Source organism: Bombina bombina, chromosome 4 (assembly GCF_027579735.1).
Source record: "Bombina bombina isolate aBomBom1 chromosome 4, aBomBom1.pri, whole genome shotgun sequence".
NCBI classification, from domain to species: domain Eukaryota; kingdom Metazoa; phylum Chordata; class Amphibia; order Anura; family Bombinatoridae; genus Bombina; species Bombina bombina.
Window position 1 is genome coordinate 862713838 of NC_069502.1, and position 20361 is coordinate 862734198.

The following is a 20361-nucleotide window of genomic DNA, read 5'->3' on the forward strand; positions in this document are numbered from 1 at the left end:
AATCAATGAGGATGTTGAAGTCCCCTAGTATTAGAGCAGGTGTATTTGTAGAGAGAAAGTGAGAAAGCCAGGCAGCAAAGTTGTTGAGGAATTGGGAGGTTGGTTCAGGGGGGCGATAGATAATTGCCACCTTGAGGGAGAGGGGGGAGAAAATGCGGTTGCAGTGGACTTCAAAGGAGGAGAAGGAGAGAGATGGTTGCAGGTGCTGATAGGAGCAGGAGGGGTATAGTAAGATTCCAACTCCACCATATGTATATTTGTTGGTGTATGTATGGCCACTATACCCATATGTGTAATTTCTGTCATGTATGTGCCACTGTTGCAGGTCTCAGTTTTATACAGTATCACTGACCATGAACAAGATGAAAAAGAAGTTGCCTGAGCAGATCCTGAGTCACATCCTGGAGATTCTCTACCTGCTAACAGGAGAGGTGAGAAAACGTAAAGATACCACTGTAACCTCTTGCAGTTATTATGTGTAATAGTTGCTTAGCAACAAAAGGTGACAGATGCTGCAGATAAAGAAAGATCCGGTGTTTAAAATGTAGAATTGTTCTGGGAATATTCTGTTGTAGAAATTCACCCGTGGAGACGGTTATTTCCAAGCAGCCTTTTGTTATTTGTTCCATCATCCCCATACACAGGCCATAAATAGGCAGCTCTTTTAAGTTACCTTCAGCATTTATAAAACATGTATTATGTGTGCAGACCTTTTGCAATGCTGCATTAAAGGGCCATTCTAGTGAGAGAGAAAAACGACATTCTCAAACTAATTAGATCATATAATCTATTATTAGTGATACTGTAAGTCTGTTTTAGGGGTTAATTGTTGTTATATACTATACAGATATACGGAATTTATTGTATGTACAGAGCTTTTGCAATGCTGTGCTTAACTTCTGATATATACTGTGTGCACATATAAATATTTATTCTGTGTGCAGACCTTTTGTATTGCATTACTTAATTGCTTGTATATGTACTGTGCATATATAACATTTATTGTGTGTGCAGAACTTTTGTAATATTGCATTTAAAGGGATAGGAAAGTCAAAATCAAACTAGCATGCTTCAGATAGATCATGTAATTTTAAGACCCTTTGAAATTCACTTCTATTTTCAAATGTGTTTTGTTCTTTTAGTATCCCTTGTTAAAAACTAGAGGACGGTAACAGCTGGTGCCTGCACACATTTTTCTCCTGTGATTGGTTAACTAGATATGTTCAGCAAGCTGCTAGTAGTGCAATGCTGTTTCTTAAACAAGAATAACAAGAGAATGAAGCAAAAGTTGTTTAAAATTATATGTTATATCAGAATCATGAAAGAAAATGTTGGGATTTCCTGCCCCTTTAAAAGGACATAAAACCTAACATTTCTGTTTCATGATTCAGATTGAGAATACAATTTTAAACAACTTTTCAATTTACTTTTATTATTATATTTGCTTCATTCTCTCTATAACCAGCTAGCTCAGGGGTCAGCAACCTTGGCTCTCCTGATGTTTTGGAACTACATTTCCCATGACCACATCTGGAGAGCCAAGGTTGCTGATCCTTGAGCTAGCTGAACACATCAGTTGATCCTATGACAAGAAGCATATAGGTGCCACCACCCATCAGCACCTAGTTCACTGTAGTGCATTTGAACAACGGTTACCAAGGGAATGAAGCAAATTAGAGAACAGTAATAAATTAGAAAGTTATTTAAAACTGCATGTTCTATCTGAATCATTAATGTTTAATGTTCCTTTTAACTAGGATGGTGTTTATCCGTCACATTGTGTTGTTTACTGTAGTGTCAGACTCGCCAGCTAAGTTTTACACAAGTGCTAGAATGTGACCATGATCGATAATATGATGACAGGATACACACAGGTGATGTGAGAGAGGTCAGTGATGTTTTTATGTTTCACTCTTGCAGCGTGTGACTAACTCACTGACAGCGAGTCACATGACCGGGGACAAGATGACAACAGAGAGGATACTGACCCACACCCTGCAGATCGTGTACCTGCTGACAGGGGAGGTGAGAGCTGATGTTATATGTCATAATAACAGCTGCTTGACCCTGCGACCAGCTATATTTGTTTTTTTTTTTTTTATTGTAGAGCCTTATATATACAGTGTGTGTGTGTATATATGTATATGTGTGTGTGTATGTATGTATGTATATGTATATATATATATATATATATATATATATATATATATATATATATATATATATATATATATATATATATATATATATATATATATATATATATATATATATATATATATATATATTCCAAAAAAAAGCTGTGATGTCACCAGAGCCACAGGCAGTTAACCCCAGTCCGGAATGGGTGCAAGAAACAAGGGGGATTACAAACAAAAAGTAATACAACACATAGAAACACCCAGCACTCACCAGCTAGCTCACAGCTAAGATAAAATCACAACTGGAAAGGTTAGTTACCGCATCTGGCCAAATGGGAAAGCTCAGGCACCACGTCAAGGTCCTTTCCACTGCCTGAGTCCCTAACACAGCCACACCATCATGCGAACTCACAAAGCCAAACAGACTAAGAACAAAGAAGGGGTGCACAGGTGGATGTAATCACCCAGAGAAAATACAAAACATGGAAGGGAACTGCACTCCAAGACCGGACCAGGTACACATCCTGTGTGTGTGTGTATAAACATTAAAAGCACAGGAAATCTGAAATTAAACTCCAGTATACACGACTATAATATTATATATAACCAACAATTTTCATAATATTTTAAGCATTTCTAATCACCAAGGATGCCCACAAAACTGCCACATTTCAAAGAAAACAGATCGCAACACTTTAGGGGTTAATGGTGGTTAGTGGGTTTTTAGTGGTCGGGTGTTTATTATAATTGAGGGTCTAGCAGTTTAGGGGTTAAACATAATGGGGGGACAGCAGATTATGTGATAGTGTAACTTTACACCAGCTATTAAAAGCATATTATTATGTACATTGTGCGTGTGATAAACATCTGGTGATATAATGGTAATTATGTCTAGCCTGCTAATTATCAAATCCTATTATTAATACTGGATGCACTTATATAGCTGTCGACAACAAACACTTCTTTCATTAGATTTTTTTTAACTAATAACTTCTAAAAACCAAATCAAGCAATACTGATGGTGCGAGGCCTAGGACACAGTAGTGCACCTCACACAATCCGTATCACTAGACTTGTACTCAGCCCCCAGTAATTAGTTTAGATTAGTGACGGCATCTGTATCTTATGGGTCACATTCCAGTCCTTGTCTAATGGTTGGAAAATTTGTTTTATAGAAATTCAGGATTACAGAAAAAAACTAACTCCCCCCCCCCCCCCACAGCAGCATTCACTGGCTAAGCAGAGAAGTGAGCACTGTTGTGGGGTATGTGACATCATACCACCATCCGGTCACAATGACTCCTGTTACTGACTCATGGTCCTATAACATATTTTATACCTTCTGCCTGTGTCTCTGCATGTTCTCTGTACTATTATCCTCCCCCACAGCACCATTTACCGGCTGAGCGGAAATGTGAGCTCTGCTGGGGAATGTGACATTATACTAGCATCATCAGGGCACAGTGTCTACCATTGCTGACTCACCTGGCCCTGTATGTATTTCCTACCTGCTGTATATGTTTCCGAGTGTTCTTAGTAACATTATCTTGGCTCAGTAAAAATGTGTGAAAGAACCAGTCCCTGAATGAGCTGTGTGTGTTTCAGGTGCCTATAAAGTGTGATGATGTTGCCGTATATTTCTCTATGGAGGAGTGGGAGTATATAGAGGGACACAAGGAGCTTTACAAGGACGTCATGATGGAGACTCACCAAGCACTAAGGACTATGGAGATCCCAGGAAATGAGAGCTCAGGTAACGCTGTGTAGTAATAAATATCTCACTCAGGAAATGCACAAACACTACAGAAGTCACTGATAAAGAGTAAATCTACAGTGAATACATAATGTGTAAACTAATTAACTGTTTGATTATAAACATTTTGTACAGAGGTGTGAGGCAAAAAGGTTTGTCAGGAATATTAAGGGCAAAATTACAAGTGAGGTGCAATGGATTTTGTGCTAACTCAATTGCGATTTCACCATCCATTTATCTCCCGTTGATATTACTAGTTGGGAGAAATTGTGATAGCGCAATAGCCTTATCCGCTTTAATCCATACCGCGCTCTAAGAGCACTGGTAAACTGTTTTTTCCAAAACTAAAAAGTTGCACAAAACACAAAAAAAATAACTTACAAAGTACACTTACACTCATAAACTATACTATTAACCCCAAAACTGCCACCCCCCCCACATCGCCAACCCTAAATAAAACTGTTAATCCCTAAACAGCCACTCCCCACATCGCAAACTATCTATATAAACTATTAACCCCCAAAACCGCTAACCCCCCCACAACACAAAGTAATAAACTAACATCTAAACCCCCTAACCTAACACCCCCTAACTTAACCCCAAATAAAATACCCATAAAAAAATAAAACTATCCTAACTACCTAAGCTTACCCTAAAATTTAACTAACATTACAAAACCATAAAAAAACTACCCTTTACAAAAATTTTAAAAAACTTTAACATTTACAAAAAAAACAAAAACCTACCATTACAAAAAAATAACAAACTAAATTACCACAAAAAAATATATATATTCCTATTCTAATACCACAAAACAAAACAAAAATCTACATATAAGCTACCAATAGCCCATAAAAGGGCCTTTTTGTAGGGTATTGTCCTAAAGCAAACATCTTTTGCATAAAAAAAGTTACCCCCTAACATTACAACCCCATAAAATAAAAAAAATCCTAATTAAAAAAAAACCTAAACTGCCCATTGCCCAGAAAATGGCATTTGGATGGGCATTGCCTTTAAAAGGGCATTCAGCTCTTTTTCTGCCCAAATAAAATTAAAAAATCCCTTATCTAAAAAAAAAACCCAAGTTTAACCCCAAAATTGGTACTCACCAATGATAATGGACGGCGCTCCATCTTCATCCCAGCAGCGCTTCTTCTCCTATCAGCGGCGGTTCATCTTCTATCTTCATCCCGGTGTCGGTGGCAAGGTCAGCAGAAATGGCATTGGTCCTCCTCTTCAGACCATCGACACTGTGGTCCTCTTCATACAGTCTCCAGCCGCACACTGAAGATTGAATGTAAGGTACCAATGTTGGGGTTAGACTTAGTTGATTTTTTTTTATATTTTGTTGGAGGGGGGGGGGGTTAAGAATAGGGATTTTTATTTTATTTGGACATCCAAATGTGCTTTTCAGGGCAATTGGTAGTTTTTTTTATTTTGGGGGGGGGGTGGTGAATTGTATTTCTAGCGGTTAATTTATTTATTTTTTGCAAAAGAGCTATTTGCTTTAGGGCTATTGGTAGTTTATTTGTAAAATTGGTCTTTTTTTATTTTTTTAGGTGTATTAGAATAGTAATATTCTTTATTTTTTTGGTAATTTTTGTTTTATTTTTTGCAAGGGTAGGTTTTGTTATTTTTTGTAATGGTAGTTTTTTTTTATTTTTTGTAATGTAGGTTTTTTAATTTTTATTTTTTAAGTAATGTTAGTTTTTTTGTTTTTTTAGGGGAAGCTTAGATTTTAATTATCGTTTTTATTTTATGCGTATTTTAATTGTGGTTACGTTAGGGTGTGTTGGGTTAGGGGATTTAGTTGTTAGTTTATTACTGTGCATTGCGGGGGTGCCAGTTTAGGAGTTAACAGTTTATTTAGATAGTTTGTGTTGTGGGGGTGGAGGCTTAGGGGTTAATAGTTTTATTTATGGTTGGTGATGTGGGGGATGGCGGATTAGGGTTGATTAGGCTAGGGGCTTATCGTAGGGTATTAGGTTTTTTCACTTATTTTGTCATTTTCGCAAGTAGGGATTTATAGGGTTTTTTCCACTTTTTTCTCTATTGATTTATATGGGGGAACACATGCACAAGAATTCCTCTAGTGATGTTTGGGTATCTTGGGCTACCACTAGCAAAAAAACATTTTGTTTTAATTTGTAATACTAGCGGATCCCGAGAAGCGCAAAAAGCATTTCGCTAGCTGTGTTTTTCCTAGCGAAAAATTTAGATTTGCCACGCCACTTGTAATCTCGCCCTAATGCAATTATATATTAATATTATTATAGGCATAAACATATTTATGCAACAGATTAGCAGAAAATGCATGTCACATTCTTAGTTTGTGATGTGCATAGGCTGACTGAAAAAGTAGGTTTATTCAATAACAGATCATCTTTAAAAAAAAATATAAAAAAATTAGAATACATTGTTTCACGATTACTTAAGGAAACTTTATTCTTTATTAGAACGAACAGGTCGCAGTGATGAAAATCTAGACACGGGAGCACAAGAATGTGTACAGAATATTCAGCCATTAGATGTCTCTGCAAGTGAGTGATCTATAGTATAAGCTTCACAGTAAGAAAACTCAGATTCTCAAATGATCTCATCCTCTGCTTCATGCAAGTACTATACACAGAGGCCCTCAATTCTCTTCTTTTTCACCCTCTGCTTCATGTGAATACTTCATACACATGCCCTATCTTACCTTCTCTCTCACTCTTTATCAAGTCTGCTTTATGTTAATAGTACAGACACATACCCTCTCTTCCCTTCTCTATCACACTCTGCTTCATGTAAATAGTACACACACACATACCCTCTCTTCCCTTCTCTATCACACTCTGCTTCATGTAAATAGTACACACACACATGCCCTCACTTCCCTTCTCTATCACACTCTGCTTCATGTAAATGATTCATACACAGGCCCTCTCTTCCCTTCTCTATCAGCATCTGCTTTATGTAAATAATACACACACTCTCTCTTCCCTTCTCTCTCACCCTCTGCTTCATGTAAATAGTACACACACATGCCCTCTCTCACCCTCTGCTTCATGTAAATAGTACACACACATGCCCTCTCTCACCCTCTGCTTCATGTAAATAGTACACACACATGCCCTCTTTCACTCTCTGCTTTATCAAGTCTGCTTTATGTGAATAGTACGCATACATGCCCTCTCTTCTCTCACCCTCTGCTTCATGTGAATAGTACATGCACATGCCCTTTGTTTCTCTATCTCTATCTCTATCATCTCTATCTCTATCTCTATCTCTATCATCTCTATCATCTCTATCATCTCTATCTCTCTATCTCTCTATCTCTCTATCTCTCTCTCATGTGAATAGTACACAGACGCCCTCTCTTCTCTCTCACCCTCTGCTTTATGTGAATAGTACTCGTACACACACCCTCTCTTCTCTCTCACCCACTGCTTTATGTGAATAGTACTCGTACACACGCCCTCTCTTCTCTCTCACCCTCCGCTTTATGTGAATAGTACTCGTACACACGCCCTCTCTTCTCTCTCACCCACTGCTTTATGTGAATAGTACTCGTACACACGCCCTCTCTTCTCTCTCACCCTCTGCTTTATGTGAATCTACATACCTAAAAAATTTGCCATCTATTTTAAATATTGAAGTAACATCTGAATTTACAAATCTAATAAAAATAAATTTTTGATGTTATCAATCAATCTCAATATGCCCAAAGTATTAATTGTATGGAAATTAAGTACTCATTACTGTGTTAAACATAAGTTGCTTTAAAGGGATACTAAATTCAATTTTAAGCAACTTTCTAATGCACTCCATATTATCAAATTTTCTTCATTCTCTTGCTATCTTTATTTAAAAAGCAGGAATGTAAAGCATAGAAGCCGGCCCATTTTAGGTTCAGCACCCTGGATAGCGCTTGCTTATTGGTGGCTACATTTAGCCACCAAGAGCAAGCATAACCCAGGTTCTGAACCAAAAATAGGCCAGCTCCTAAGTCTTGCATTCTTGCTTTTAAAATAAAGATAGCAAGAGAACGAAGAAAAAATGATAATAGGAGTAAATTAGAAAGTGCCTTAAAATTGAATGCTCTATCTGAATCCTTAAGGAAAAAAAAATTGGGTTTAGTATCCCTTTGAGGGTGAAATAAAGTCCTAAAACATTAAATATTTTCTGCAATAAATGTTCTGACAGGTGACATTAATACTGACGTAGATGTTGAAACAGAAGATGTGAGTGTAACGTGTCAGCTGGAAGCTCCAATAAAGGAAATGTGCGACAATGAAGGTAAGTGCATGTGTGTGACGTGTCTTCTGTTTATGAGGTATTGCCTGGTTTTTATAGCTTATTGTCTATAAGTACTGTACCTTATATCACCAGTCAGGGTGTCACCTTAATCACTGAGTGTCCCAGTAAAATATAGTTTTATACTCGCTCTCTGTTGTCACATTTCTAGTGTTTAGTTATCCTCATCATATGACACCCAATCCCTATACAGCTGCTGTCATTTATATTTGCCAGAGTGTAATCATTACTATTGTCATCTGATCAGCTGTGGATACCCTGGTAGAACTTTGTAGGTGCATACATTTTAATGTGGAAAATTTTAAAGGGAGATTGTACTCTGCCAGCAAGCCACAGCACCAACCAAACAGATGCAGAGAGCACAATACACATAGGTAAAAAGACAATATTACTAATAATTACTCAGACGAGAAGTGGCAGCAGTTTGGACCATAGAAATTGTAAAAGTGTGCAATAGTGTACCCAATTAAATTGCATTGTTAGGAGCTCATCTGGTATCGAACACTGGTCTCTCTGGTACTAACCCTTTTATCTGTCAATCTCCAACTCAAATCTGTTTGCTTTCATACCTTAAATTATAAAGTGGGGTAAGGAAAACAAAAAAAAATGGTAAGCCTGTGCTCACTATGGTGCAGCAGAGGTGTGTGTTAAAACTTAAAAAGATGCTAAGATACACTTAGTTGAAAGATACAACTGAAAGTAAGTTTACATACAAACTATGCAGGTAATATAAACAGAATCATTTAAAAAATAACTTTTAGGTTATTATCAATTAAAATAATGAAGTTAGAGCAGCAACGACTAATTGATATAATCCATTATGAAAATAGTTGTCAACGAATCTCATAATCGATAAGTTGGTTTGCAATTAGTTGGTCTGTGCATGGCACCAGGTGCTTCACTCCAAGCGACCTCCTGCACATGGTATTGTGTTTTATGGTTATGCCCTTGGCCTAAAGGACGTCTACAGATGTTTATTTTTCACGTTTTCAAGACAGTATAAGTTTACAACTACTCCTGGCTTATGTGCAACCCAAAAATAAAATAGGAGTCATCATTTGGATTGTTTATATTAAATCAGGTGATTTGGATGATATAGTGCAGATCTTGTTATTTATACCTAACCCTAGATTGGTGGGATTTGTTATTTGAATGGATGTGCACTATTATCTGTTTGCACAATTATTAGTGGATCGCTTGCTATTGCTGATTATATGTACTGTATAGATACATGTGTAAGGCTTTCTCCTGTTACTGATATAGTCATTGGCACTTTTGATTTTTTTTTTTTTTTTTTTTATATTTTGAATTAATTTTAATATGTACCAAATTCAACCTCTAAGTATATATCTGTTATTTTAAGAGGAGACTAGATATTTTTCCCTAACCTTATAGCTAGTTATTTACCATTTGCATATAGAATTAATATGTTTTTTATATTAGAATCAAGTCCAGGCTTACTTTGAGAGGCCCCTTGCCAAGGAGGAAAATACTTTGCATTGGTGGAGTTAACAAAGATAAATATCCCACCTTGGCAAAATTGGCAAAACCCTACTTATGCATCTCAGACGCCTCTGCTGGAGCCAAAATAGCTCACAAAAAGAGAGCCAGCCTCAGCCAGGAGTATGTGCTCATGTTCACATTTTTGCATTTCAATGCAAAGTTTCTGAAAGAGTGAATAAGAGAATGTTATAAAACAATGATCCGTCTACCTCTTTCTAGTTCTACCTCTTTTGAAACCGTTCATAGTTTTGTTTAGCTTAATTATTAAAAAAAATTTCTGCTGCTTAAAAATTGGACAAAACCGTTTGTAGCAGACTCCGTATACCCCAACTGGGTATCTCTGCCAAAAGAGACCTTCTCCAACCCTGGAACCTGTAGCTGTAGAGCTGGAAGTGATTCTAGCAAGTAGCCCACCCTGATAACCAGACAAGACCAGTATTAAGGTGAAACGAGAACTGTTTTATTTACATAAACTCACAGTATTTATACACAATTGCCATCTAATAAGAGCCTAATCCCATTAGAGAACAATACTGCCCCCCCGACAGCTTGACGCCTCCATAGCAGCTAGGGGAACTGAGATAACCACATCATGTAGGTCGGGATTTTGGGGTGATCCTGAGGGAGTGGCGGCTATTCCTGGGTACCCTTCGATAGCCCCGGATCCCCAGGGGTTGTGGTCCAAAAAGCGGCATTATTTGCGGCTGGGGACCGAAGTGGTAAAGGTACTTGGGCTTAGTCCATAACGGGGGGTAGCAAAACCCCACAGTTCCGTAGTGAGCTCCCTCTTTGTAATCAACCCAGTCCATGCCCCTTCGAGGGTATAATAAGTCCCCAAAAGAGAGGAGTCCTGGAGCAATGAGCTTCTGGCGCATCCTAGGTTGAAGTTCAGCGGGTATCTCTGGTGTGCCCAGCAGACAAGTAGTTCCATAAGATCCCGGCTGGGGCTTGGTAAGGCGGAAAGGGGTAGAAGGGGTTAGAAATCAGCTCTTTCAGGGAAAAGTTCAGTCACTGCAACACAAGGTTAAAAAAAAAAAAAAAGGGATCGCTCTTGCAGCCTGTGATGGTTGGACAGAGGGGAAAAAGGGGAACCCGCGGCACCACCTGCCCAGGGTTAGACAACTGGATCACCCCTCTAGGATGGGGTATGCCACTGGTCTGTGACGCAGTTGTGTTAATGTAAAGTGGTAAAGTTTTAGTCTGAAGTTTATATTTGTATCACTCAGTATGTGGATTTTTTTTTTTTTATCCAATTAGTCGATTAATCGAAAAAATAATTGGCTGCTTAATCGATTATGAAAATAATCATTAGTTGCAGCCCTAAATGAAATGTAATCCTTTCACAATTGCATTAAAGGGACAGTATACATCAATTTTCATATAACTGAATGTCCCCAAGGCAGAACAGTGTGCGATGTGCGATCTCATCGCAGAATTTGTAGTGTGTCTGCAGAAAGACTGGACGTGACCGTAAAAGAAAAAAAATTGCCTGCACTTTTTTAATTTTTACCTGCAGGTGTCACTGTTCCATTCTAGCTCAGTGTAAATATTTACTACGTTCCTCTCTTTTCAATTTCCTCCCCCTTTTTGAACTCCAGTGCGGTACAGGGTAACAGCACATTGCAGAAAGGCCAAGTCATGGCTTAAAGGGATATTCTCTCTCACCCTCTGCTTTATGTGAATAGTACTCGCACACACGCCCTCTTTTATCTCTCACCCTCTGCTTTATGTGAATGCACATACCTAAAAAAAAATTGCCATCTATTTTAAATATTGAAGTAACATCTGAATTTACAAATCTAATAAATACATTTTTGATGTTATCAATCAATCTCAATATGCCCAACGTATTCATTGTATGGAAATTAAGTACTCATTACTTTGTTAAACATAAGTTGCTTTAAAGGGATACTAAATTCAATTTTAAGCAACTTTCTAATGTACTCATATTATCAAATTTTCTTCATTTTCTTGCTATCATTATTTAAAAAGCAGGAATATAAAGAATAGGAGCCGGCCCATTTTAGGCTCAGAAACCTGGATAGCGTTTGCTTATTGGTGCCTACATTTTGCCACCAAAGAGCAAGCGTAACCCAGCTTCTGAACCAAAAATAGGCCAGCTCCTAAGCCTTACAGGCCTGCTTTTTAAATAAAGATAGCAAGAGAACGAAGAAAATTTGATAATAGGAGTAAATTAGAAAGTGGCTTAAAATTGCATGCTCTATCTGAATCCTTAAGGGGAAAAATTGGGTTTAGTATCCCTTTTGACGGTGAAATAAAATCCTAAACCATTAAATATTGTTGTTAGGGGTTATTTTTAGGGCTATTTGTTTTAGGGCTATTGGTAGTTTATTTGTAAAATAGGTCCTTTATTTATTATTTTATTTGTATGGGTATTAGACTAGTAATTTATTTTTTTTTTGGTAATTTTAATTTTTTGTAATGTAATTTTTTTTTATTTTTTTTTTTTGAGTAAGCTTAGGTTTTAATTAAATTTTACAGGTAGTTTTTTTTTTTTTATTAATTTTATTTTAAGGTAGTTGTTATAATTTTTATTTAATTTATGGGTATTTAAATTGTTACGTTAGGGGATTTAGTTAGTTTATTACTGAGCATTGTGGGGGGTGCCCATTTAGGGGTTAACAGTTTATTTAGATAGTTTGCGTTGTGGGGGATGGAAGTTTAGGGGTTAATAGTTTTATTTAGGGTTGGCAATGTGGGGAATGGCGGATTAGGGGTTATTAGGCTAGGGGCTTATGGTAGGGTATTAGGTTTTTTCACTTATTTTATCATTTTCGCAAGTAGGGATTATAGGGGTTTTTTCCACTTTTTTTTTTTCTCTTGATTTATATGGGGGAACACATGCGCGAGAAAACTCCTAGTGATGTTTGTGCTTCTTGGGCTAACACTAGCGAAAAAACATTTTTCTTTCATGTAATTAGCAAGAGTCCATGAGCTAGTGACGTATGGGATATACATTCCTACCAGGAGGGGCAAAGTTTCCCAAACCTCAAAATGCCTATAAATACACCACTCACCACACCCACAATTCAGTTTTACAAACTTTGCCTCCCATGGAGGTGGTGAAGTAAGTTTGTGCTAGATTCTACGTTGATATGCGCTTCGCAGCAGGCTGGAGCCCGGTTTTCCTCTCAGAGTGCAGTGAATGTCAGAGGGATGTGAAGAGAATATTGCCTATTTGAAGTCAATGGTCTCCTTCTACGGGATCTATTTCATAGGTTCTCTGTTATCGGTCGTAGAGATTCATCTCTTACCTCCCTTTTCAGATCGACGATATACTCTTATATACCATTACCTCTAATGATTCTCGTTTCAGTACTGTTTTGGCTGTCTACTATATGTAGATGAGTGTCTTAGGGTAAGTAAGTCTTATTTTTTTATGACACTCTAAGCTATGGTTGGGCACTTTATATGTAAAGTTCTAAATATATGTGTTTAAACTTATATTTGCCTTGATTCAGGATAATCAGTATTCCTTATTTCAGACAGTCAGTTTCATTATTTGGGATAATGCATATGAAATATTTTTTTCTTACCTTAAAATTTTTTTTTCAATTGACTTTTTCTCCCTGAGGGCTGTTAGGCTCGCGGGGGCTGAAAATGCTTCAATTTATTGCGTCATTCTTGGTGCGGACTTTTTTGGCGCAAAAATGTTGTCATTTCCGGCGCCCTAATTGACGCCGGAAGTTGCGTATGGTTGCGTGCTGTTTGACGTTCAGACGTTTTTTGCGCCAAATTTGTGGGCGTGGTTTTTTTCGGCGTCACAGGATGTGGCGTCATTCTTGGCGCCAAAAAATATAGGCGTTGTACTTGGCGCCAATAATGTGGGCGTCATTCTTGTCTCCACCTTTTTTTCACATTATTTCAGTCTCATTTTTCATTGCTTCTGGTTGCTAGAGGCTTGTTCATTTGGCATTTTTTCCCATTCCTGAAACTGTCATTTAAGGAATTTGATAATTTTGCTTTATATGTTGTTTTTTCTATTACATATTGCAAGATGTCTCAGCATGACCCTGGATCAGAATCTACTTCTGGAAAGACGCTGCCTGATGCTGGTTCTACCAAAGTTAAGTGCATCTGTTGTAAACTTTTGGTAACTGTTCCTCCAGCTGTTGTTTGTGATAACTGTCATGATAAACTTTCTAATGCAGATTGTATTTCCATTAGTAATAATCCATTACCTGTTGTTGTTCCTTCAACATCTAATGTTCAGGATGTCCCTGTTAATGTTAAAGAATTTGTTTCTAAATCTATTAGGAAGGCTCTGTCTGTTATTCCTCCTTCCAGTAAACGTAAAAGGTCTTTTAAAACTTCTCATATTTCAGATGAATTTTTAAGTGACCGTCATCATTCTGACTTATCTGTTTCTGATGAGGATCTATCTGGTTCAGAAGATTCTGCCTCAGATATTGACACTGATAAATCTTCATATTTATTTAAGATGGAGTTTATTCGTTCTTTACTTAAAGAAGTGTTAATTGCATTAGATATGGAGGAGTCTAGTCCTCTTGATACTAAATCTACTAAGCGTTTAAATTCGATTTTCAAACCTCATGTAGTTATTCCTGAAGTTTTTCCAGTTCCTGATGCTATTTCAGAAGTAATTTCTAGGGAATGGAATAGTCTGGGTACTTCATTTACTCCTTCTCAAAGGTTTAGAAAATTGTACCCTGTGCCATCTGATAGATTAGAGTTTTGGGATAAAATCCCTAAAGTTGTTGGGGCTATTTCTACTCTTGCTAAGCGTACTACTATTCCTACGTCGGATAGTACTTCCTTTAAGGATCCTTTAGACAGGAAGATTGAATCCTTTCTAAGGAGAGCTTATTTATGTTCAGGTAATTTTCTTAGACCTGCTATTTCTTTGGCTGATGTTGCTGCAGCTTCAACTTTCTGGTTGGAGGCTTTAGCGCAACAAGTGTCAGACCATAATGCTTATAGCATTGTTAAACTTCTTCAACATGCTAATAACTTTATTTGTGATGCCATTTTTGATATCATTAGAATTGATGTCAGGTATATGTCTTTAGCTATCTTAGCTAGAAGAGCTTTATGGCTTAAATCTTGGAATGCAGATATGACCTCTAAGTCAACTTTGCTTTCTCTTTCTTTCCAAGGTAATAAATTATTTGGTTCACAGATGGATTCAATTATTTCAACTGTTACTGGGGGGAAAGGAACCTTTTTGCCTCAGGACAAAAAAATCTAAAGGTAAATACAGGGCTGCTAATCGTTTTCGTTCCTTTCGTCAGAATAAAGAACAGAAGCCTGACCCTTCCCCTAAAGGAACGGTTTCCGTTTGGAAACCTTCTCCAGTCTGGAGTAAATCCAAGCCGTTCAGAAAGTCAAAACCAGATCCTAAATCCGCATGAAGGTGCGGCCCTTATTCCAGCACAGCTGGTAGGGGGCAGGTTACGATTTTTCAAAGATATTTGGATCAATTCGATTCACAGTCTTTGGATTCAGAACATTGTTTCTCAAGGATACAGAATAGGTTTCAAGATAAGACCTCCTGTGAGAAGATTTTTTCTCTCTCGCATTCCAGTAAACCCAGTGAAGGCTCAGGCATTTCTGAAATGTGTTTCAGATGTAGAGTTGGCTGGGGTAATTGTTCCAGTTCTGGAACGGGGGCTGGGGTTTTATTCAAATCTATTCATTGTTCCAAAGAAGGAGAATTCCTTCAGACCAGTTCTGGATCTAAAAATATTGAATCGTTATGTAAGAAAACCAACATTCAAAATGGTTGACTATAAGGACTATTCTGCCTTTTGTTCAGCAAGGGCATTATATGTCCACAATAGATTTACAGGATGCATATCTTCATATTCCGATTCATCCAGATCACTATCAGTTCCTGAGATTCTCTTTTCTAGACAAGCATTACCAGTTTGTTGCCCTTCCGTGTGGCCTAGCAACAGCTCCAAGGATCTTTTCAAAGGTTCTCGGTGCCCTTCTCTCTGTAATAAGAGAACAGGGTATTGCGGTATTTCCTTATTTGGACGATATCTTGGTACTTGCTCAGTCTTTACATTCTGCAGAATCTCATACGAATCAACTTGTGTTGTTTCATCAAAAACATGGTTGGAGGATCAATTTACCAAAGAGTTATTTGATTCCTCAGACAAAGGTAACCTTTTTGGGCTTTCAAATAGATTCAGTGTCCATGACTTTGTCTCTAACAGAAAAGAGACGTCTGAAGTTGGTTTCAGCTTGTCAAACCCTTCAGTCTCAATCATTCCCTTCGGTAGCTTTTTGCATGGAAATTCTAGGTCTCATGACTGCTGCATCGGACGCGATCCCCTTTGCTCGTTTTCACATGAGACCTCTTCAGCTTTGTATGCTGAACCAGTGGTGCAGGGATTATACAAGGATATCACAAATAATATCCTTAAATCCCAATGTTCGGTCTTCTCTGACTAGGTGGTTGGACCACCATCGTTTAATTCAGGGGGCCTCTTTTTCGCCCAACCTGGACTGTGATCTCAACAGATGCGAGTCTTTCAGGTTTGGGAGCTGTATGGGGATCTCTGACAGCGCAGGGGGTTTGGGAATCTCAGGAGGCAAGATTACCAATCAATATTTTGGAACTCCGTGCGATTTTCAGAGCTCTTCAGTTCTGGCCTCTTCTGAAGAGAGAGTCGTTTATTTGTTTTCAGACGGACAATGTCACAACCGTGGCGTATGTCAATCATCAAGGTGGGACTCACAGTCCTCAAGCTATGAAAGAAGTATCTCGGATACTTGTATGGGCGGAATCCAGCTCCTGTCTAATTTCTGCGGTTCACATCCCAAGCGTAGACAATTGGGAAGCGGATTATCTCAGTCGCCAGTCGTTACATCCGGGCAAATGGTCTCTTCACCCAGAGGTTTTTCTTCAGATTGTTCAAATCTGGGGACTTCCAGAAATAGATCTGATGGCCTCTCATCTAAACAAGAAACTTCCCAGGTATCTGTCCAGATCCAGGGATACTCAGGCGGAAGCAGTGGACACGTTGTTGCTTCCTTGGAATTATCATCCTGCCTATATCTTTCCGCCTCTAGTTCTTCTTCCAAGAGTGATTTCCAAAATTCTAATGGAACGTTCGTTTGTACTGCTGGTAGCTCCAGCATGGCCTCACAGGTTTTGGTATGTGGATCTCATTCGGATGGCCAGTTGCCAACCTTGGACACTTCCGTTAAGACCAGACCTGTCTCAAGGCCCATTTTTCCATCAGGATCTCAAATCATTAAATTTGAAGGTATGGAAATTGAATGCTTGATTCTTAGTCATAGAGGTTTCTCTGACTCAGTATTTAATACTATGTTACAGGCTCGTAAATCCGTGTCTAGGAAGATTTATTATCGAGTCTGGAAGACTTACATTTCTTGGTGTTCTTCTCATAAGTTCTCCTGGTATTCTTTTAGAATTCCTAGAATTTTACAGTTTCTTCAGGATGGTTTGGATAAAGGTTTATCTGCAAGTTCTTTGAAAGGACAAATCTCTGCTCTTTCTGTTCTTTTTCACAGAAAGATTGCTAATCTTCCTGATATTCATTGTTTTGTGCAGGCTTTAGTTCGTATCAAGCCTGTCATTTAAGTCAATCTCTCCTCCTTGGAGTCTTAATTTGGTTCTGAGGGCTTTACAGGCTCCTCCGTTTGAACCTATGCATTCTCTGGATATTAAATTTCTTTCTTGGAAAGTTTTTTGTTCCTTTTGGCCATCTCTTCTGCTAGAAGAGTTTCTGAGTTATCTGCTCTTTCTTGTGAATCTCCTTTTCTGATTTTTCATCAGGATAAGGCGGTGTTGCGGACTTCATTTCAATTTTTACCTAAGGTTGTGAATTCTAACAACATTAGTAGAGAAATTGTTGTCCTTTCATTGTGCCCTAATCCTAAGAATTCAAAGGAGAGATCTTTACATTCTTTGGATGTAGTAAGAGCATTGAAGTATTATGTTGAAGCTACTAAAGATTTTAGAAAAACTTCTAGTCTATTTGTTATCTTTTCTGGTTCCAGGAAAGGTCAGAAAGCTTCTGCCATTTCTTTGGCGTCTTGGTTAAAGTCTTTGATTCATCATGCTTATGTGGAGTCGGGGAAGTCCCCGCCTCGAAGGATTACGGCTCATTCTACTAGGTCAGTTTCTACTTCCTGGGCTTTTAGGAATGAAGCTTCTGTTGATCAGATTTGCAAAGTAGCAACTTGGTCTTCTTTGCATACTTTTACTAAATTCTACCATTTTGATGTTTTCTCTTCTTCTGAAGCAGTTTTTGGTAGAAAAGTACTTCAGGCAGCTGTTTCAGTTTGATTCTTCTGCTTATGATTTCAGTTTTTTTCATTATTTAGATTAAAACTTTTGATTTGGGTTGTGGATTATTTTTTCAGCGGAATTGGCTGTCTTTATTTTATCCCTCCCTGTCTAGTGACTCTTGCGTGGAAGTTCCACATCTTGGGTTTCTGCTATCCCATACGTCACTAGCTCATGGACTCTTGCTAATTACATGAAAGAAAACATAATTTATGTAAGAACTTACCTGATGAATTCATTTCTTTCATATTAGCAAGAGTCCATGAGACCCACCCTTTTTTGTGGTGGTTATGATTTTTTTGTATAAAGCACAATTATTCCAATTCCTTATTTTTGATGCTTTCGCTCCTTTCTTATCACCCCACTTCTTGGCTATTCGTTAAACTGAATTGTGGGTGTGGTGAGGGGTGTATTTATAGGCATTTTGAGGTTTGGGAAACTTTGCCCCTCCTGGTAGGAATGTATATCCCATACGTCACTAGCTCATGGACTCTTGCTAATATGAAAGAAATGAATTTATCAGGTAAGTTCTTACATAAATTATGGCCTAGATTTGGAGTTTTGCGGCCAAAGGGGTGCGTTAGCTACGCGTGCTTTTTTCTGGCCGCACCTTTTAAATACCGCTGGTATTTAGAGTTCACAGAATGGCTGCGTTAGGCTCCAAAAAAGGAGCGTATAGCATATTTACCGCAACTGCAACTCTCGATACCAGCGGTGCTTACGGACGCGGCCAGCTTCAAAAACGTGCTTGTGCACGATTCCCCCATAGGAAACAATGGGGCATTTTGAGCTGAAAAAAAGCAGCGTTCAGCTCCTAACGCGGCCCCATTGTTTCCTATGGGGAAACACTTCCTAAGTCTGCACCTAACACCCTAACATGTACCCCGAGTCTAGACACCCCTAACCTTACACTTATTAACCTCTAATCTGCCGCCCCCGCTATCGCTGACCCCTGCATATTTTTTTTTAACCCCTAATCTGCCGCTCCGTACACCGCCGCCACCTACGTTATCCCTATGAACCCCTAATCTGCTGCCCCTAACACCGCCGACCCCTATATTATATTTATTAACCCCTAATTTGCCCCCACAGCGTCGCCGCCAGCTACCTACAATAATTAACCCCTAATCTGCCGACCGCACCTCACCGCTACTATAATAAAGTTATTAACCCCTAATCTGCCCTCCCTAACATCGCCGACACCTAACTTTAATTATTAACCCCTAATCTGCCGACCGGATCTCACCGCTACTATAATAAATGGATTAACCCCTAAAGCTAAGTCTAACCCTAACCCTAACACCCCCCTAAATTAAATATAATTTAAATCTAACAAAATAAATTAACTCTTATTAAATAAATTATTCCTATTTAAAGCTAAATACTTACCTGTAAAATAAACCCTAATATAGCTACAATATAACGAATAATTATATTGTAGCTATTTTAGGATTTATATTTATTTTACAGGTAACTTTGTAATTATTTTAACCAGGTACAATAGCTATTAAATAGTTAATAACTATTTAATACTTACCTAGTTAAAATAATAACAAAATTACCTGTAAAATAAATCCTAACCTAAGTTACAATTAAACCTAACACTACACTATCAATAAATAAATTAAATAAAATACCTACAATTAAACCTAACACTACACTATCAATAAATTAATTAAATACAATACCTACAAATAAATACATTTAAATAAACTAACTAAAGTACAAAAAATAAAAAAGAACTAAGTTACAAAAAATAAAAAAATATTTACAAACATTAGAAAAATATTACAACAATTTTAAACTAATTATACCTACTCTAAGCCCCCTAATAAAATAACAAAGACCCCCAAAATAAAAAAATGCCCTACCCTATTCTAAATTAAAAAAGTTCAAAGCTCTTTTACCTTACCAGCCCTGAAAAGGGCCATTTGCGGGGCATGCCCCAAATAATTCAGCTCTTTTGCCTGTAAAAAAAAACATACAATACCCCCCCCCAACATTACAACCCACCACCCACATACCCCTAATCTAACCCAAACCCCCCTTAAATAAACCTAACACTAAGCCCCTGAAGATCTTCCTACCTTATCTTCACCATACCAGGTTCACCGATCCGTCCTCTGAAGTCTTCATCCAAGCCCAAGAGGGGGCTGGCGATCCATAATCCGGCTGAAGTCTTCTATCAAGCGGCGGCTGAAGAGGTCCAGAAGAGGCTCCAAAGTCTTCATCCTATCCGGGAAGAAGAGTAGATCCGGACCGGCAACCATCTTGATCCAAGCGGCATCTTCTATCTTCATCCGATGACGAACGGCTCCATCTTGAAGACCTCCGATGCGGATCCATCCTCTTCTTCCGACGTC

General features: G+C 38.1%; 1 protein-coding gene across 1 annotated transcript in view; it reads left to right on the plus strand.

Moving 5' to 3' along the window:
- The window catches only part of LOC128658003 (gastrula zinc finger protein XlCGF53.1-like), a 70526-nt gene that overhangs the window by 12670 nt on the left and 37495 nt on the right, over positions 1-20361 (plus strand). Inside the window, exons 2-6 of the mRNA XM_053712443.1 lie at positions 326-431; positions 1921-2025; positions 3747-3894; positions 6351-6434; positions 8080-8172. Coding sequence (XP_053568418.1) covers positions 326-431; positions 1921-2025; positions 3747-3894; positions 6351-6434; positions 8080-8172 — 536 coding nt within the window. The remainder of the gene's footprint in view (positions 1-325; positions 432-1920; positions 2026-3746; positions 3895-6350; positions 6435-8079; positions 8173-20361) is intronic.